Raw genomic sequence first — 19,686 nt, 5'->3', positions numbered from 1 at the left:
TGATTTGATTTACAGATGGACTATGTACAGCTGCAGCGATCGGTTAGCTGCTCAGATAGCTGACGTTTAAGTTAGTGAGGGAAATGTAAATCTCCAGCTTCAGCGATATTTGCAATTAGTTCCAGTCACTGGCAGCAGAGAACTGTAAGGAAAGGTGGTGTTGGCTTTGGGGATGACCAGTGAGATATACCTGCTGGAGCGCGTGCTACGGGTGGGTGTTGTTATCATGACCAGTGAGCTGAGATAAGGCGGAGCTTTACCTAGCATAGACTTAAAGATGACCTGGAGCCAGTGGGTCTGGCGACGAATATGTAGCATGGGCCAGCCGACTAGAGCATACAGGTCGCAGTGGTGGGTGGTATATAAGGCGCTTTGGTAACAAAACGGATGGCACTGTGATAGACTACATCCAATTTGCTGAGTAGAGTATTGGAAGCTATTTTGTAGATGACATCGCCAAAGTCGAGGATCAGTAGGATAGTCAATTATACAAGGGTAAGTTTGGCGGCGTGAGTGAAGGAGGCTTGGTTGCGAAATAGAAAGCCGATTCTAGATTTGATTTTGGATTGGAGATGTTTGATATGAGTCTGGAAGGAGAGTTTACAGTCTATCCAGACACCTAGGTATTTGTAGTTGTCCACGTATTCTAGGTCAGAACCATCCAGAGTAGTGATGCTAGTCGGGGGGGCGGGTGCGGGCAGTGAACGGTTGAAAAGCATGCATTTGGTTTTGCTAGCATTTAAGAGCAGTTGGAGGCCACGGAAGGAGTGCTGTATGGCATTGAAGCTCGTTTGGAGGTTAGTTAACACAGTGTCCAAAGAAGGGCCAGATGTATACAGAATGGTGTCATCTGCGTAGAGGTGGATCAGGGAATCACCCGCAGCAAGAGCGACATCGTTGATATATACAGAGAAAAGAGTCGGCCCGAGAATTGAACCCTGTGGTACCCCCATAGAGACTGCCAGAGGTCCGGACAACAGGCCCTCCGATTTTACACACTGAACTCTGTCTGCGAAGTAGTTGGTGAACCAAGCGAGGCAGTCATTTGAGAAACCAAGGCTACTGTGTCTGCCGATAAGAATACGGTGATTGACAGAGTCGAAAGCCTTGGCCAGGTCGATGAAAACGGCTGCACAGTACTGTCTTTTATCGATGGCGGTTAGGATATCGTTTAGTACCTTGAGCGTGGCTGAGGTGCACCCGTGACCAGCTCTGGTAATTGAACAGACTGGTAATAGGGGTTGCAACAATGGTGGGGGATCATTTTAGAAAGGAGGGTCCAGATTGTCTAGCACAGCTGATTTGTACAGGTCCAGGATTTGCAGCTCTTTCAGAACATCTGCGATCTGGGTTTGGATGAAGGAGAAGCTGGAGAGGCTCGGGCAAGTAGCTGCGAGGGGTGCGGAGCTGTTGGCCCGGGGTTGGGGTAGCCAGGAGGAAAGCATGGCCAGCCGTAGAGAAATGCTTATTTAAATGTTCGATTATCATGGATTTCTCGGTGGTGACCGTGACGCCTAGCCTCAGTGCAGTGGGCAGCTGGGAGGAGGTGCTCTTGTTCTCCACTAATAATAGCCCCTTCAATAGTAACAGATTATTGTTGTAGCTCATGGTCTTGTCTATAATTCTTGAAGGGTAGTGGGGTATTTTCAGTTGAGTGGCGCAGCGGTCTAAGGCACTACATCTCAGAGCAAGAGGTGTCACTACAGTCCCTGGTTCGAATTCAGGCTGTATCATATCCGGCCGTGATTGGGAGTTCCGTAGGGCGGCGCACAATTGGCCCAGCATCACTGGGGTAGGCCGTCATTGTAAATATGAACTTGTTCTTAACTGATATGCTTAGTTAAATAAAGGTTAAATAATATTTTTTTTTTAACTGACCATGTGAGTGTCAGCTCTGAGTGACAGTGTAGCATCACTGGGGTAGGCCGTCATTGTAAATATGAACTTGTTCTTAACTGATATGCTTAGTTAAATAAAGGTTAAATAATATTTTTTTTTTAACTGACCATGTGAGTGTCAGCTCTGAACACCAAAAAGTATGTTCTCTTCAGAAAACCAAAATGTAATCTACTTTCATAGAACACACTTACAAGCAGGTATTTATTTTACCTTTATTTAACTAGGCAAGTCAGTTAAAGAACACATTTTTATTTTCAATGACGGCCCATTTATAAAACCACTCAAAATATTTCTCATGTTTCTGTTTTGTTTTGATGAACAACATTTAAAAAGTTTAAAAAGTAAGACGATGATTTGGTTTGCAAAAGTCAATGAAATACAGTCCTGGAGACAAATTTTAGGTTAGGAATTGTATTATGTAATAAATATGTATGGGTATGAACATTTCCATGGACGCAGGGTTCTTCATTAATGGGAGCAATTTGTAATTTACTGTATGCATTTGTGCATTTGGAAAGTAGTCAAACCCCTTGACTTTTTCCACATTTTTGTTACAGCCTTATTCAAAAATGGATTAAATAGGGTTTTTTCTTCATCAAACTACACACAATACCCCGAAACGACAAAGCAAAAACAGGTTTTTAGAGATTTTTTGCAAATGTATAAAACTGAAATATCACATTCACATAAATATTCAGACCCTTTACTCAGTACTTTGTTGAAGCACCTTTGGCAGCGATTAAAGCCTCGAGTCTTCTTGGGTATGATGCTACACCTGTATTTAGGGAGTATCTCCCATTATTCTCTGAAGATCCTCTGAAGCTCTGTCAGGTTGGATGGGGAGCATTACTGCACAGCTATTTTCAGGTCTCTCCAGAGACCCGGCTGGGTCACTCAAGGACATTCAGAGACTTGTCCCAAAGCCACCCCTGCGTTGTCTTGGTTGAGGGCTTAGGGTCGTTGTCCTGTTGTAAGGTGAATCTTCACCCCAATCTGAGGTCCTGGGCACTCTGGAGAATGTTTTCATCTGTACTTTGCTCCGTTCATCTTTCCCTCGATCCTGACTAGTCTCCTAGTCCCTGCCGCTGACAAATATCCCCACAGCATGATGCTGCCACCACCATTCTTCACCGTAGGGATGGTGCCATGTTTTCTCCAGACGTGACGCTTGGTATTCAGGCCAAAGAGTTCAATCTTGGTTTCATCAGACCAGAGAATCTATCCTCATGGTCTGAGTCCTTTAGGTGCCTTTTGGCAAACTCCAAGCAGGCTGTCTTTTACTGAGGAGTGGCTTACATCTGGCCACTTTACCATAAAGGCCTGATTGGTGGAGTGCTGCAGAGATACTTGTCCTTCTGGAAGGTTCTCCCATCTACCACAGGGGAACTCTGAAGCTCTGTCAGAGTGACCATCGAGTTCTTGGTCACCTCCCTGACCAAGGCCCTTCTCCCCGATTGCTCAGTTTGGCCAGGCGGCCAGCTCTAGGAAGAGTCTGTTGTTCCAAATTTCTTCCATTTAAGAATGATGGAGGCCAGTGTGTTTTTGGGGACCTATTATGATGGAGAAACATTTTGGTACCCTTCCACCGATCTGTGCCTCGACACAATCCTGTCTCAGAGCTCTACGGACAATTCCTTCGACCTCATGGCTTGGTTTTTGCTCTGACATATACTGTCAACTGTGGGACTTTATATAGACAGGTGTGTGACTTTCCAAATCATGTCAAATCAACTGAATTTACCACAGGTGTACTCCAATCAAGTTGGAGAAACATCAATGATGATCAATGGAAACAGTTGAAGTCGGAAGTTTACATACACTGAGGTTGGAGTCATTAAAACTTGTTTTTCAACCATTCCACAAATTTCTTGTTAACAAACTATAGTTTTGGCAAGTTAGTTAGGATATCTACTTTGTGAATGACACAAGTAATTTTTCCACCATTTCTTTACAAACAGATTATTTCACTGTATCACAATTCCAGTGGGTCAGAAGTTTACATACTCTAAGTTGACTGTGCCTTTAAACAGCTCCAGAAAATGTCATGGCTTTAGAAGCTTCTGATAGGCTAATTGATATCATTTGAGTCAATTGGAGGTGTACCTGTGCACGTTTTGCAAGGCCTACCTTCAAACTCAGTGCCTCTTTGCTTGACATCATGGGAAAATCTAAAGAAATAAGCCAAGACCTCAGAAAAACAGTTGTAGACCTCCACAAGTGTGTTTCATCCTTGGGAGCAATTTCCAAACACCTGAAGGTACCACGTTCACCTGTACAAACAATAGTACGCAAGTATAAACACCATATGACCACGCTGCCGTCATACTGCTCAGGAAGGAGATGCGTTCTGTCTCCTAAAGATGAACGTACTATGGTGCAAAAAGTGCAAATTAATCCCAGAACAACAGCAAACGACCTTGTGAAGATTCTTGAGGAAACACGTACAAAAGTATCTATATCCACAGTAAAACTAGTCCTATTTCGACATAACCTGAAAGGCCGCTCAGCAAGGAAGATGCCACTGCTCTAAAACCGCCATAGAGAAGCCAGACTACGGTTTGCAACTGCACATGGGGACAAATATTGTACTTTTTAGAGAAATGTCCTCTGGTCTGATGTAACAAAAATAGAACTGTTTGGTCATAATGACCATCGTGAAGCACAGGGGTGGCAGCATCATGTTGTGGGGGTTGCTGCAGGAGGGACTGGTGCACTTCACAAAATAGATGACATCATGAGGTAGGAAACTTATGTGGATATATTGGAGCAACAACCCAAGACATCAGTCAGGAAGTTAAAGCTTGGTCGCAAATGGGTCTTCCAAATGGACAATGATCCCAAGCATACTTCCAAAGATGTGGCAAAATGGCTTAAGGACAAAAAAATCAAGGTATTGGAGTGGCCATCACAAAGCCCTGACACCAATACTATAGAAAATGTGTCTCTAGAACTGAAAAGATGTTTGCGAGCAAGGTCTACAAACCTGACTCAGTTACACCAGCTCTGTCAGGAGAAATGGGCCAAAAATTCACCCAACTTATTGTGGGAAGCTTGTGGAAGGCTACCTGAAACATTTGACCCAAGTTAAACAATTTAAAGGAAATGCTACCAAATACTAATTGAGTGCATGTAGACTTCTGACCCACTGGGAATGTGATGAAAGAAATAAAAGCTTAAATAAATCTCTCTATTATTCTGACATTTCACATTCTTAAAATAAAATGGTGATGCTAACTGACCTAAGACAGGGAATTTTTACTCTGATTAAATGTCAGGAATTGTGAAAAACCGATTTTAAGTGTATTTGGCAAAGGTGTATGTAAACTTCCGACTTCAACTGTACCTGAGTTTCATTTTGAGTCTCATAGCAAATGGTCTGAATACCTACGTAAATAAGGTGCACACTGGATATCTGTTTTTGCTTTGTCATTATTGGGTGTTGTGTGTGTAGATTGATGTTTTTGTTTATCCATTTTAGAATAAGGCTGAAACGTAACAAAATGTGGAAAAAGCCAAGGGGTCTGAATACTTTCCGAATGCACTATAACATAAACAACAAGCAATTGTCTGTGTAAAACTGCCCTAGAGAAAGCTAGGGAGCTCCCAGTCATTAGAAACAGGGGACAAAAACAAAGTAGGACTGATGCTGTTTGATGAGACTACTGTATGACATTGAAGACAGAAAAACAAGATCCCTTTCACTTGCGTCCACAGTGGAGTGGAATCTGATCTATGAAGAGCATTACCAAACCACCCTACCCCTCAACCGCAAAGAGAGGAGAATGTAACCTAATAGCTGCAGAAGCTGCTGCCTCATGATTCAGAAGTGGGTCAAACGGTCCGCATAACCAACTTTTCACAGCTCCGACATTGGCCCCGCCTGCTGCATCCCAGGGAGCAAATAGAAATGCAGCTGGTGAGGAGCAGTGTTGGAAAAAGTACCCAATTGTCATACTTGAGTAAAAGTAAAGATACCTTAATAGAAAATGACTCAAGTAAACGTATCAATAATTTCAAATTCCTTCTATTAAGCAAGCCAGACGGCACCCTTTTCTTGTTTTTTTAAATTTACAGATAGCCAGGGGCTATCTTCAACACAGACATCATTTACAAATTAAGCATTTGTGCTTAGTGAGTCCACCAGATCAAAGGCAGTAGGGATGACCAGGGATGTTCTCTTGATAAGTGTGTGAATTGAACCTTTTTCATGTCCTGCTAAGCATTCAAAATGTAAGTCCTTTTGGGTGTCAGGGAAAATGTATGGATTAAAAAGTACAATATTTGCATTAGGAATGTGGTGAAGTAAAAGCTGACAAAAAATATAAATAGTAAAGTACATATACCCCAAAAACAACTGAAGTATTTTTATACCACTGCTGAGGAGTGAAGCATGACGCAGGGAGGGTAACTGTGACCGTATGAAAAGTGAGAGGGAGAGCAGGCTCTCAAGTGCCAAGTAGCGCAGACAAAGGGCCTGTCTTTTCAAGAATATGAGTGCAAGTTTTGTAAACAGCTTATATGTTAAGTTACAAAGGCAGGTGGAAAGAAATTGAACATATTGCTTGTGGAAGCCATTGAAGACCCATCTTAGATAGGCTATTTCTCTTCAGGCATATGACAGCCTTCAGGGTTGACTTTGTCAAGAGCCACTAGCTCAATCTGTCAACCCATAGATTATCTAACCAGCCTTCAGTTAGCAACATAATTCACAGAGGACCAGCCACAAGATCTATGCAGTGCACATAGTTACTACACTCTAGTGGTGAAATTCTGAAAAAAGACACAAACAAGATATCTTACAGGGGTGCTGATGACTAAAAGAGCCTAAACTTTGAACAAGAAATAAAAGATGCACTCTACATCACAACATGGTTGATTTATTTTTACGACTATAGAGTAGAGTGCACAACTTTCACCTTTTCTTTAAGTCTAAATATTATGAAAAACAAATGAACAAAAGTTAACCGAAAATGTTTTATTTATTTACATGCGAGTAGTAATATCGTTACAACAATACATAGACAAGACAACAGATATATCTAGAAGACAAAACAGAGCAACATTAGAAAGGGCCATGAGATATTTACTTGGGATGTGCAGCTCCCTAGTAAATTCGAGAGCCCATGTATCTAGATACGCATCTTGATACATGAACTCTGATATGATACAGGAACGATATGTTTTAGTCATACATGATTTGGTGTGATTAGCAGTGGTTCCCAAATGTTTTAAAGTCCCGTACCCCTTCAAATATTCAACCTCAAGCTGTGTACACCTTCTGGCACCAGGGTCAGCGCACTCTCATTTTTTAATATTTTTTTTTGCCACACACACACTATAAGATACATTTATTTAACATAAGAACGAGTGAGTTTTTGTCACAACCCGGCTCGTGGGAAGTGACAAGGAGCTCTTAAGAACCAGGGCACATATAATAATCAATAATTTTGCTCTTTATTTAGACATCTGACATTTAAAACTTGAATTGTTCATCGAAAATTGAGAATAGCCCCCACAGGTTAATGAGAAGGGTGTGCTTGAAAGGATGCACATAACTCTGCAATGTTGGGTTGTATTGGAGAGTCTCAGTCTAAAATCATTTTCCACACAGTCTGTGCCTGTATTTAGTTGTCATGCTAGTGAGGGCCGAGAATCCACTCTCACATAGGTATGTGGTTGCAAAGGGCATCAGTGTCTTAATAGCGCGATTTGCTAAGGCAGGATACTCTGAGCACAGCCCAATCCAGAAATCTGGCAGTGGCTTCTGATTAAATACAATTTTCACAGAATTGTTTGTTGCAATTTCGATGAGGCTCTCTTGTTCAGATATTGGTAAGTGGACTGGAGGCAGGGCATGAAAGGGATAATGAATCCCGTTGTTTGTGTCATCCATTTCGGGAAAGCACCTGCGTAATGGCGCACCCAACTCACTCAGGTGCTTCGCTATATCACATTTGACATTGTTCGTGAGCTTGAGTTCATTTGTACACAAAAAATCATACAATGATGGAAAGACCTGTGTGTTGTCCTTGTTCACACAGACAGAGAATTGCGCCAACTTCTTAACCCTTGTGTAGTCTTACCATTCTGTATACTCCCCTTGTCCTAAGGGTCATTTTTTTACCCACCTTCACTAAACCCCTAAAATAAAGCGGCTTAATTGAATTTTAAACCCCAAATCTATTTTACACGAAGAAACAAGTGGTCATTCATCACAAAATTTGGGAATATCTGGGGTTTCCCTCTTCACAATGCAAAGATTGCATTTAATCAGTGGACACCACTCGTTTTATTACAACACACCTGGCATAATCGTTTAATATTCTAAAGTAGAGATGTATTATTATTATTGCTAAAGGTACTGCATATGTGTAAACATTTGTTTTGCAAGAGATAGCACTTGTATAGCCTAAGAAAATAGATGTGCAGAAAGTAATTCTGAATGCATTTTATTGAAGGGGAAACAATAACAGTCTTGAACGTTTTTGGCAACAGTGATACATTCTTATGTACTGTACAATGAGGAATTCAACTACAAAATACTAGTCTTCTCCCATTTTTTTAAACCATTGCACCCACCCACAAGGTGCATAAACAATAAATAAGAATAAAATAAGATAATAGGGTTGATCATGTTCCATATCAAAGGCATTGTTTGAGGACACATCAATGTTATGGAAGATGACCAGGGGCCTCCTGCAGCTGTAAGTTTCAATCACATTGTCCAGGTTGTCCACACTTCCTTTGTGGTTCTAGTCCAGGATGATGGCTGGCTTCCTTTCCTCACGATCACTGATCTCAGCCGTTTTGTGCAGTGTGCTCAGGAGGACCACAATCTTGTTCCTCTTTGGGAGATAAGAAACTAGTGGTGGTGAAGGCAAACTTTGATGAGAAGGCCTCTCTGCCCATTGTTGCGAGGAGTGCAGGGGGGAGCTCAGGCTTGTTCTTTTTAACTGTGCCAATCATGGTGATCTTCCTCTTCAAGAGCTGCTGGCTGAGTTCATAAGAGGTGAAGAAATTGTCACACGTGACATTGTACCCCCTCAGTCCGTCTGTCACATCAAGCACAACCCGCATCCCCTGGTTCTTCTCCGGGCCTCCACTGGTCAGTTTCCCTGCGTAGACTTGCATCTTCCAAGCATAGCTGGATTGTGCGTCACAGGCCACCCATATCTTGATGCCATACTTTGCTGGCTTGCTGGGCATATACTGCCGGAAAGGACAGCGACCTTTTGACAAAAGTTATTAGTATCAGTGTCACAGAAAACAATCATATAAATCAATGATATTACAGCAATACATAATAAAATGAACTGTGAAAATCAGTTACATTACAGATATGAACATAAAAATGTACCTCTGAATGGAACCAGTTGTTCATCCACTATTACTTCAGGCCCAGGGTTGTAGAGGTATGGCAGATGCTCAAACCACTTCTCCCAGACTTCTCTTATGGCTGCCAATTTGTTTCTCACACGTCTTGACTCACAGTTATCAAAATCATAGCATTCTTGAGAAAGTGTGAAAGACTTTCAGTGGCATCGTGACACGGAAAATCACTCTTCCACTCCCTGCATCCCAGAGACTACACGTAGCCTTGCCTCGGGACCTATACACACCCGCTAAGATTAGCTGCCCTATGTAAGCACGCAGGTCAATCTCATCCATCCTTTTCCAGTTGTCTCCATTTTACAGAAACCCTTCAAATTTTGCATCTCCAGGATTATGTTTTTTCAATGGCTGGTGTGATGAACATGTAGAATGTTGAGGCGATGTCCTGGGCATGGGTAACTGCATGTCTAGTGGGCCTTGGGGTCATCCTTGACATTTTGTGTTGCCATCCTGCCCTGGTTGTCAAATGGTGACAAGGACCATGTTATTTTGCTGTTCTTTGACAAAAATGTCTCTTTCAGTTTGGCGGATTTCTCCTTCTTCATCTGAAGATGGTGCATCGTGCTTTGGGTTGCATTCTTCCCCATCTTCCTCAGATACCACCTCTTCTAAATCATTGTACTCTTGCTCATCCTGGACATCTGAAAAAAAAATCTGATCTACGACCTGTTGGGCACTGAAACATACTCATGGCTTCAGTAAAGAGAGAACTCATCTGCAGCACCTTTACAGACTGACTGCATTCCCCATTAGTAAACAATGCTGTCAAGAAATGTTTATTATGTCCGAAATGGTTTTTATTTTGTCTGTGAACGTGAGTCATGTGTGGGGTCATGGAGGGGAGATGCTGCACATGCACAAAAAAAGTTTTAGTTTTGTCTGAGTTCAATAAGTAACACAAATAATCTACATTTCTCATTGTGTGTGTGTCTGTCTTTGTGGTGTGTAAATGATTTTATAACTGCCGGGTCAAAAATGACCCTAAGACAATCTTTGTACCCTGGTGGTTAACAGCTTTCATGGAAATATGAACAAAGGTGATGTTTCACTTTTACTAATGTTGGGGTCACTCTAGGAAAAGTCAAGTTGAAAAAATATCAAGGGAGGTTCTCTGCTGTCGAACATAGTGGCGGGTCATTTTTTACCCTTAAGACAACACAAGGGTTAACCATAGCCTCAATTGTGTCCCGCACATTGAATATAGCTGCGGATAGTCCCTGTAATCCTAGATTCAGATCATTCAGGCGAGAAAAAACATCACCCAGATAGGCCAGTCATGTGAGAAACGTCATCATCACGCAAGCGGTCAGACAAGTGAAAATTATAGTCAATAAAGAAAACTTTAAGCTCGTCTCTCAATTTAAAAAAAAGTGTCAATACTTTGCCCCTTGATAACCAGCGCACTTCTTCTGTATGTTGTAAAAGCGTTACATGGTCGCTGCCCATGTCATTGCATAGTGCAGAAAACACGAGTTCAGGAGCGTTGCTTTAACAAAGTTAACCATTTTCACTGTAGTGTCCAAAACGTATTTCAAGCTGTCAGGCATTCCTTTGGCAGCAAGAGCCTCTCGGTGGATGCTGCAGTGTACCCAAGTGTAGTCGGGAGCAACTGCTTGCACACACGTTACCATTCCAATGTCTCCCTGTCATGGCTTTACAGTACAGATACCAACACATCTTGACCACCAAAGTCCATTTGATGTCACAAAGCTGTCCAGCACTTAAAAGAAATCCTCATCTCCTGTTGTCCTGGTTTCCAGTGGTTTGCAGAAGAGGAGGTCTTCCTTAATTGACCCCCATAAACGTAATGGACATATACCAGGATCTGTGCCAGGCCCGCCACGTCTGTTGACTAATTCAGCTGTAACGCATAGAATTCACTGGCTTGTATGCAAAGCAGAAATTGTTTCAAAACATCTTCTGCCATGTCACTGATGCATCGCGAAACAGTGTTTGATGAAGACATTGTCTGTATAGTTTTTTGGGCCTTTTCCCCCAGCATTGTCCCAGCCATATCCACAGCAGCAGAAAGAATTAAGTCCTCCACAATAGTATGGGGCTTGCCTGTCCTAGCCACTCGGTAGCTCACCAAATAAGACGCCTCTAGCCCCTTCTTATTAATGGTATCTGCTGCTTTTATACATGTCTTACTACTCAAAAGTTGTCTTAATACTCGCTCAAAAAACTCCCGTGGCTGATTTTACAAATTGGCATGTTTTGTTTCTAAATGTCAACAGTGAAGGTTTCATAGAGTAGTGAGATAGTACTTTTGCACACACACACAACACACTGTGGTTGAGAAAAGGCACTGCTCTAAATATAAGTGAACCCCAAATCAATGTAGTGCTCATCATATTTGCGCCTCTTCGATGGTCCAACGTCCCTGTCTGGTGTTCGGTGCTTTCCCAGGTACAGCGGCAGTAGCTCTTCGGCTGCATCAGATTCACATCCGTCAGTGTCCATGCTAGCTGGGCTAACAACAAATTTAGAATTACTGATGGTAGCATTGGATGTGCTCGTGGAAATAGAACAATTTGTGTCGTCGACAGGTGCAGGTGTAGTACTGCTGGTAGTAGCAGTACTACCAGTAGAGCTAGTATGTGTCTATGTATGCGGGCCTTACTTCTTTAACCATTTATCAATATTTGAGCAATTGGAATGAGCAGCAGCTACGTTTGGCTACATACGGACAGTTAGTGGAATTCCCACGAGAGAGTAACGGTTAATGTGATTGGATGTTAATTATTTGACTGGGCCACCTGTATTTGACATTGTGTTGTTATTTCGCTGAATAGTAGACTGTTTCATTTTATTTTTGGCAGTGAAACGAGGCTACTCAGGTGAGAGAAAAACCTCACCCAAATGTATAGCCCCGTTGGAAAATACTGTGAACCATCAGATCCTCCTCTCCACCCTCTCCGAGTTGGGCATCTCCGGCGCGGCCCACGCTTGGATTGCGTCCTACCTGACAGGTCGCTCCTACCAGGTGGCGTGGCGAGAATCCGTCTCCACACCACGTGCTCTCACCACTGGTGTCCCCCAGGGCTCTGTTCTAGGCCCTCTCCTATTCTCGCTATACACCAAGTCACTTGGCTCTGTCATAACCTCACATGGTCTCTCCTATCATTGCTAAGCAGACGACACACAATTAATCTTCTCCTTTCCCCCTTCTGATGACCAGGTGGCGAATCGCATCTCTGCATGTCTGGCAGACATATCAGTGTGGATGACGGATCACCACCTCAAGCTGAACCTCGGCAAGACGGAGCTGCTCTTCCTCCCGGGGAAGGACTGGCCGTTCCATGATCTCGCCATCACGGTTGACAACTCCATTGTGTCCTCCTCCCAGAGCGCTAAGAACCTTGGCGTGATCCTGGACAACACCCTGTCGTTCTCAACATCAAGGCGGTGGCCCGTTCCTGTAGGTTCATGCTCTACAACATCCGCAGAGTACGACCCTGCCTCACACAGGAAGCGGCGCAGGTCCTAATCCAGGCACTTGTCATCTCCCGTCTGGATTACTGCAACTCGCTGTTGGCTGGGCTCCCTGCCTGTGCCATTAAACCCCTACAACTCATCCAGAACGCCGCAGCCCGTCTGGTGTTCAACCTTCCCAAGTTCTCTCACGTCACCCCGCTCCTCCGCTCTCTCCACTGGCTTCCAGTTGAAGCTCGCATCCGCTACAAGACCATGGTGCTTGCCTACGGAGCTGTGAGGGGAACGGCACCTCAGTACCTCCAGGCTCTGATCAGGCCCTACACCCAAACAAGGGCACTGCGTTCATCCACCTCTGGCCTGCTCGCCTCCCTACCACTGAGGAAGTACAGTTCCCGCTCAGCCCAGTCAAAACTGTTCGCTGCTCTGGCCCCCCAATGGTGGAACAAACTCCCTCACGATGCCAGGACAGCGGTGTCAATCACCACCTTCCGGAGACACCTGAAACCCCACCTCTTTAAGGAATACCTAGGATAGGATAAAGTAATCCCTCTCACCCCCCTTAAAAGATTTAGATGCACTACTGTTCCACTGGATGTCATAAGGTGAATGCACCAATTTGTAAGTCGCTCTGGATAAGAGCGTCTGCTAAATGACTTAAATGTAAAATGTAATGTTTGAAAACGCTTAGAATTTAATATATATATATATATATTTTTTTAAAGATGTGATTGACATTTTAAAAAATTAATTAAACATTTTTATTTGGCGAACCCCCAATGGCATTGTGCTTACCCCAGTTTAGGAATACCTGGATTATGGAAATTAATTGATGGGATTCAGTTCTATACAGTATTTCTGTTGTTGTTGCATAAACACATTACATTTTCCATTTTAAAGTCATATCTGATAATGATTGGAGCACAGGAGCTGGGCCTCTGAGCTGACTTCTATAAACTGAGAGGCCCTCTGTTAGTGTCTGTGTGTCAATGGTATAGGCACATGAGTTGAGCCATAGGGCAGACATCTACCAACCCACTATCATCAGACTATTATCTGCAATCACCATTACCCACTCATTAACTTGTCAGCTAAAACATGTTGAGCTTGTACTTCATCAATAATTATCTTTACAAATTAGTATGGAATTTAATATAATGGCAATTATTATATCATGCAACGTTGGATTTTATCCTACTCAAAAGCAAATGGTTTAGACCATTTTGAATTTTCTGGAGCGCTTATCCTGCGTTCTGAACAATGAATGTGACCATGCGCATCCTTTATGAAATGACCCTGTTCATGTATAAATGACCAAATACACTGATTGGGTAGTTTTTCTTTAAACAAACTATTTATTATGGGGACCCAAATAATCTAAATTAAAATCAGAATGATTGAAAACCCCACTCAGCAGGTCGATGCGAGTTGTGTGCACTCCGGTAGACTACGCAACCCCAGTAAAAAAACAATTCTACAGCGCATTTGGTAACAATGACCCGGCAAATTGCATTGGTTTTCACTCAACTAATAAGACCCTACGATATGACACTGAGAAAGCCATTTTCAAAGCCTCTGAACCTTGAAGGTGCCGCGGTGAGGTCCGAACAGCCCATTAAGAACATGGAGAGGCCTACTTCTAGTCGGCGCAAGCAGCTGTGTCTACCTGACAGTCATATGCAGTTACATGCATAAAAGTTCAATAGCCTACTGAACTGAAGGAGAGGACTCATCAACTCAGTCACAACACATAAGAGGTATTTTTGGAATAAAACAATGAGTGAAAAACTTTAGTGAACTGGCGATTGTAACGTTTGAAATCGGTTTTCTGACCGATGCATGCTAAATTTGGATTGGGGTCCTGCAGAACCATGCACTAGCATCTTAAACATTTGAACCAGGATCAATGCATATTAAATGGTTACATTCCTAATATTTACATATTAGAGGTAAGGGCGCCCCTTTGGTGACCATGGAGAGAAACAGCCACTTCCTCTGTGTCAACTAGAGAGAAGATGGTCAGACGTACGGACTGGAGGAGAGGAACTCCAGCCACTCTGTCAGAGAGGGGGTCTTCTGGGGAGGCTGCAAATTCAAACATACATGTCTCACATTATAACGGAACAGAATGTACAAATCAACATCACTTACATGGTTGTTTGTAGCTGTGGATTAGAAAATAAATTAAAAAGAAGACCCCAGAGGGTAAATAACTTCAAGAACTAAATAAGTAATGTTTAAGCGTAGATAATAACTTGAAGAACAAGGGCAGTGCTCCATCTTTGCTAAATAAAGTTTTTCCTAATACCATTTCAATGGGACTCAAATGGGCCTCAATACATCAATAAACAAGTAATGGCGATGAATGTTTTACCTGTAGGACAGCGTTGTCGACCAGTTTGCCGTCCCTGCGTACAGAGATGAGTGTAGCTGTGCCTCTGGAAGGGTAGCCCTCCTCCACCTCCAGGTTGCACACCCTAGAGGCAGTCTTCAGGAACACTAGCAGTCTCTGGCCTGGACGCCAGTCTATAGCAAACCTACACACAGGGGAAATTGTCACCATGTCAAAAACAGGTGTTTAAGAACGCAAGCAGATTGTACGTTAGAAAACTTAATGTGTCACTGTGCTTGAAATATGAAAAAAGTCCACAGATATGAATAACCTCTCACACAGTGTAATTCTTGCTTAGAAGTGTTGGAGTATAAGCAACGTTATGAACATAAACAGTGTTCTCGTGTGATTGAGAATGCATGGGAAAGGTACTCAATATTTGCTGACAACTTCTACTCACCTTCAGTAGAACTGAGTAGTTCAGAAGTAATATTGTGAAGATATACTATCGGGGGTCATTAAAAACAAGGTTTTTGAGTGCTACTCCGCATGTTTTCGTTTGTAGAAATCTCTGTTGATCTGATCGACTGTATACAACTGTTTTACATTGGTTTTTGTAAGTGTGTGTGTGTCTCAATGATCCCTCTCCAAAAGAGAGGCAGTGGGATAGTCAGACGGCTGCTTTCAATGCTTTAGATCACATGGTAAGGCAATTCAAACAGTTACAGGATTCAGTCTCAGAAAGAAACATCATTCTACTTCATCATTGAAGATCAAGGGTCTCACTTCTATCATCGCTGACTGATCTGTGTAGGCACTGTGTGTGTGTGTGTGTGTGTGTATATACCTGGAGTGTAGGGCCTGGATCTCAGCCAGCATCTCTCCCTGGCTGATGTAGCACTGCATGACCTCCAGCAGGGCAGCACTGAGGTGAGAAAGGCGACTCTTCATGGACTCCACTAACAGCCCTGTAGTACCCTGATACACCTTGAGAGAGGGACGGGGGACAAAGTGGGGGTTGTGACTAATGGCGTCAAAATGTTGTTCTTTTCTCAATAGGTGCCAAAAACTGAGAAATATTGTATCGATATCTTACTTGGCTAAATCTAACAATGATTCCCATCTAGGAGACAGGGCCAGGTAAGTGGCTCAGAGGGAGCTAAAGAGAAGAGTTGTAGGAACTAGGATGGAACCGGACAAGGAGCTATGGAAAAGAGCTGTAGGGACCGGAAACCAAACTAGGAGTGTATTCATTAGTCACTCACTGTTTTACAACGAAAACCGATTACTCTAAGCGGAAAACTTTTTGCAACTAAAACGAGAGTTTTTATTGGACAAATGCAGGAAGGTCCCTCCACATTTTGTTTGCTAGCGTTTGGTTCATAGTGAATAACACCCAGGTCGGTAGTCAGCTGTGTTGTTTACCTGGAGGTGGAAGTGGTCATCAGGGCTCCAAGTGACAGTCAGTCTGAGAGGCTCCAGCTGGCCAGAGGAGGAGGATCCACAGGAGCAGGGCCTCAGTTCCACACGCAGCTCCGAGGACCCCACTGACAACAGCCTACACTGCATCACCCCTTGTGTCTCCTCCACATAGCCCTGCAGGCTGGGGAAGGGAGACAACAGGGGACAGAGGTGAGTATGGACTAGAGCAGGGCAGTCAGGTGCCCATCCTAATTTGGAATTACCAAGGGTCTAGGTTAGGGATTCTGGGTTGATTTTAGACTGGGCAAATTTTCATCTCTCTCACATTCATTATGAAATGGTAAATTGAATGAGAGTTCTAATGCCTGAGTCAACAACATGGAAGTGTGGTAGCTCAAGACTAAAGTCAGGGAAAATTAGTGGTGGGAGAGTAGAAATAGGACACGTCTCTGCAAGGATGTATGATTGGTGGATAGAGCTGCTTGTTACTCACACATCTCCCAGGTGCTGCCAGTCAGCCGAGCGGGCCAGTGTGGCGTCTGTCTCCACCCTCAGCTGGGCCAGCTGCACCTCACATACACGCAAGGCATTGTGGGCCGTCTTGAGGGACTCCCCCATCTGCAGGCTGAGATCTTTCTATGGGAGAGATGTGGAAAGACATTACACATCCAAAACATGGCACAGGACTATACAAAGTAACCATATGAAAGATCACATCCATCAAATGCCTGCAAATTGTGAGGACTGTTGCTCTCTTTTTTTTTTTAAATGTGGAAAGTCACTGTTACAGACTAAAGTGTGCGTGTGTGTATACCTTCTTCTCTAGTGCTATGACCAGGTTTGTCAGTCTGTCCCGTTTGTGGTGCAGTTTGTCCATCCTGTCCTGTAAGGTGCTAATAAGGGTCTCCACCTCCTGGACTCCCTCTTTATATTCACTCTTCAGGACCTTCCAGCGTCTGTGAGCATTGTTGCCTGAACACAGCAGACCAGTCATTTGCAAAAGTACTACACTGGGGTAGACCTGACCCCTCCGAATACTATTGCATGGTACTCGGAGGCCATGGAAGTAAAGATATCTTGAGTAGCATGATAGCTGATTATGTGTTGGGTGTGTCTCTGTGTGTTACCGGGGTTTGGGGGGCAGGGTTCATTAAACAGCTGGTCAGTTGTCTCCAGTCTCTCCAGAAGCTGCATCATGTCATCCAGCACAAACAACTGTCTGCACAAAATCTTCTGTTTGCTACGACTTTCCTGAACAACAACACAGATAGTACTTATAAAACGTAATTATTGCAATGCATATGTTTTCTTTGACCATCTCCAACATTTTGACGAGTTGTTTGGCCAAGCATTTCAAAGTGTCTAAAGTGGGTGAGGTGTTAACCTACTCACGGTTAGGTAGGGCACCATCAACTCCGCTTCCCCACCCTCCTGATGCTCTGCCACATCGTACAATTCCAAATGTAGATGGTCGCATCTTTCAAGTAACCTGAAAACGATGGTTCAGAGTCAAACTCCGAATTGCTATCGAACTAGCAGCTAGCTAGCTTGCTTGTCTAACCACTCACATCATCTTGACAGTTATTTTTAGGGATTTATAATTAACTAACGTCAGGCTATTATATGAAGCCTAATTTAACGAAAGGCACGATATTGTGGCATAAGGATGAAATACATTGCATAAGTGTATAAGAGTATTCCATTTGATAAAAATGCTTAGGCAACTTACGCTTGAACAGCCTCAGTAGCCATTTTGGTTTTCAAAATTGAGCGGCCGCCGTGCAACGTGGAATGTGATTGGATAAATGATTGTCCAATTAGATTGAAAGTAGTCCGTGCGTGATGGAAAAGGGAGCGGCTTCTCTCATAGCCATAAAAGGCTACATTTATAAAGAAATCTATGTAAAAGCCTAGAAATGGTCTGCTTTTTCATTTTTCAAATGTATTTATTAGCAGCACAGGCTCCTGACTACCGAACTCAACAGTACTTTAGACACCACAGTGTTGGTCTTAAACAGGTATGATTAGTGACATTTCAATCAGGAAACTACCAAGCTAGCACATTTGGTTCCTTGGAAGCTGTGGGAATGTTTTTGGTTTCACATTGGTTCTGGGAACAAAGTCATACATTTCCCGACCGGTAAAATTGAAAGGTTTTAAACGTTGTGAGAATGTTCATTTTTAGGTTGCAGGCTGGTTCTGACAATGTTTTACATGGTTCCCAGAAAGTTTTCCTGGGAGGTTTTCTTAACCCTCTGAGAGTGGAAGCTATAGGTTATTTGGAGGTTTTAGAATACTTTCCTTAACTTTCAATAACACTGCTAGCTTAGTTTGGGTTAACTGTTTTGAACTCCAAGCACAGATAGGACACATGGAAATTATTTTGCTTAGGCATTAATTTGGGGTGGCAGGGTAGCCTAGTGGTTAGAGCATTGGACTACTAACCGGAAGGTTGCAAGTTCAAAGCTGGCGTTCTGCCCCTGAACACCCACTGTTCCTAGACAGTCATTGAAAATAAGAATTTGTTCTTAACTGACTTGCCAAGTTAAATAAAGGTAAAATAAAAAAAATATTCATGCAAAAATGTTCATTTTCAGTGATGCTCAAACCCAATTCTCTATCCATAGAATTAGTCCACAGCGCCACCAGGATGGAGCGAGCATGCTATGTGTATTCTAACAGACCCCATTACAGTGGAAACAAGCATTCATTAAGATCAGGTGTCACCAACTGGTGTGCTCAGCCAACACACGTAATAAGACCGAGGATAGAGAGAGTTTTGTTGGAGCTGAGAATGGAATGTATATGTTTTTAAATAACATTCTTAGAACTTCTTTTGAACGTTAATAATCTTTTCTTGTGGTTTTTATGGAAAGTGTTCTTAATGTTCTGAGAACATTAATTTCAAATAGAACTATGAGGGGAAAAGTTTAAATTCCCACTTAAGAAACCTATGGTTCTCAGAACGTTATGTGCTCGCTGGGTATCTTGTGCCCAGAAAGTTGTAGGAAGGCGGTATGCAAAATAACTATAGAACAAACATGCTCTCACCAAGCTCTAGGAAACGTATGGTTCTCAAAACGTTATGTGCTACCTGGGGATTTTTTACTGCTAAATTCATACTGTAAAACATTTTTTTTTAAATTATAGGACCTTGACCTAGCCAAGTGTGTACCCATGAAACAATTATTCTATGTGTCAGAGGA

General features: G+C 42.9%; 1 protein-coding gene and 1 long non-coding RNA gene across 3 annotated transcripts; both read right to left on the bottom strand.

The window, feature by feature from the left end:
- Positions 1 to 6,859: 6,859 nt before the first annotated feature.
- Positions 6,860 to 12,853, bottom strand: LOC135563593 (uncharacterized). The gene is made up of 2 exons (XR_010460400.1): positions 9,257 to 12,853; positions 6,860 to 9,128 (listed from the first exon to the last, which is right to left on the bottom strand). It is a non-coding gene; the product is annotated as an uncharacterized LOC135563593 (long non-coding RNA).
- A 1,205-nt stretch (positions 12,854 to 14,058) lies between these two features.
- Positions 14,059 to 18,321, bottom strand: LOC115103604 (uncharacterized). 2 transcript variants are annotated; one of them, XM_029624444.2, is made up of 9 exons: positions 18,210 to 18,321; positions 17,873 to 17,969; positions 17,608 to 17,731; positions 17,295 to 17,452; positions 16,974 to 17,116; positions 16,484 to 16,661; positions 15,906 to 16,045; positions 15,101 to 15,263; positions 14,059 to 14,811 (listed from the first exon to the last, which is right to left on the bottom strand). In XM_029624444.2, exons 1-9 carry the CDS (start codon positions 18,230 to 18,232, stop codon positions 14,746 to 14,748), a joined length of 1,092 nt encoding a protein of 363 aa, XP_029480304.1. In that variant the 5' UTR covers positions 18,233 to 18,321; the 3' UTR covers positions 14,059 to 14,745. The 2 variants fall into 2 exon arrangements, with proteins under 2 accessions (XP_029480304.1, XP_029480305.1); XM_029624445.2 differs by lacking the exon at positions 18,210 to 18,321 and having other exon boundaries at positions 17,869 to 17,940.
- Positions 18,322 to 19,686: the final 1,365 nt, after the last annotated feature.

The sequence above is a fragment of the Oncorhynchus nerka genome, linkage group LG21 (genome assembly GCF_034236695.1).
Source record: "Oncorhynchus nerka isolate Pitt River linkage group LG21, Oner_Uvic_2.0, whole genome shotgun sequence".
Lineage (NCBI taxonomy): Eukaryota > Metazoa > Chordata > Actinopteri > Salmoniformes > Salmonidae > Oncorhynchus > Oncorhynchus nerka.
Note: the sequence above shows the minus strand (reverse complement) of the source record. Positions and strands in the feature narration are given on the sequence as shown.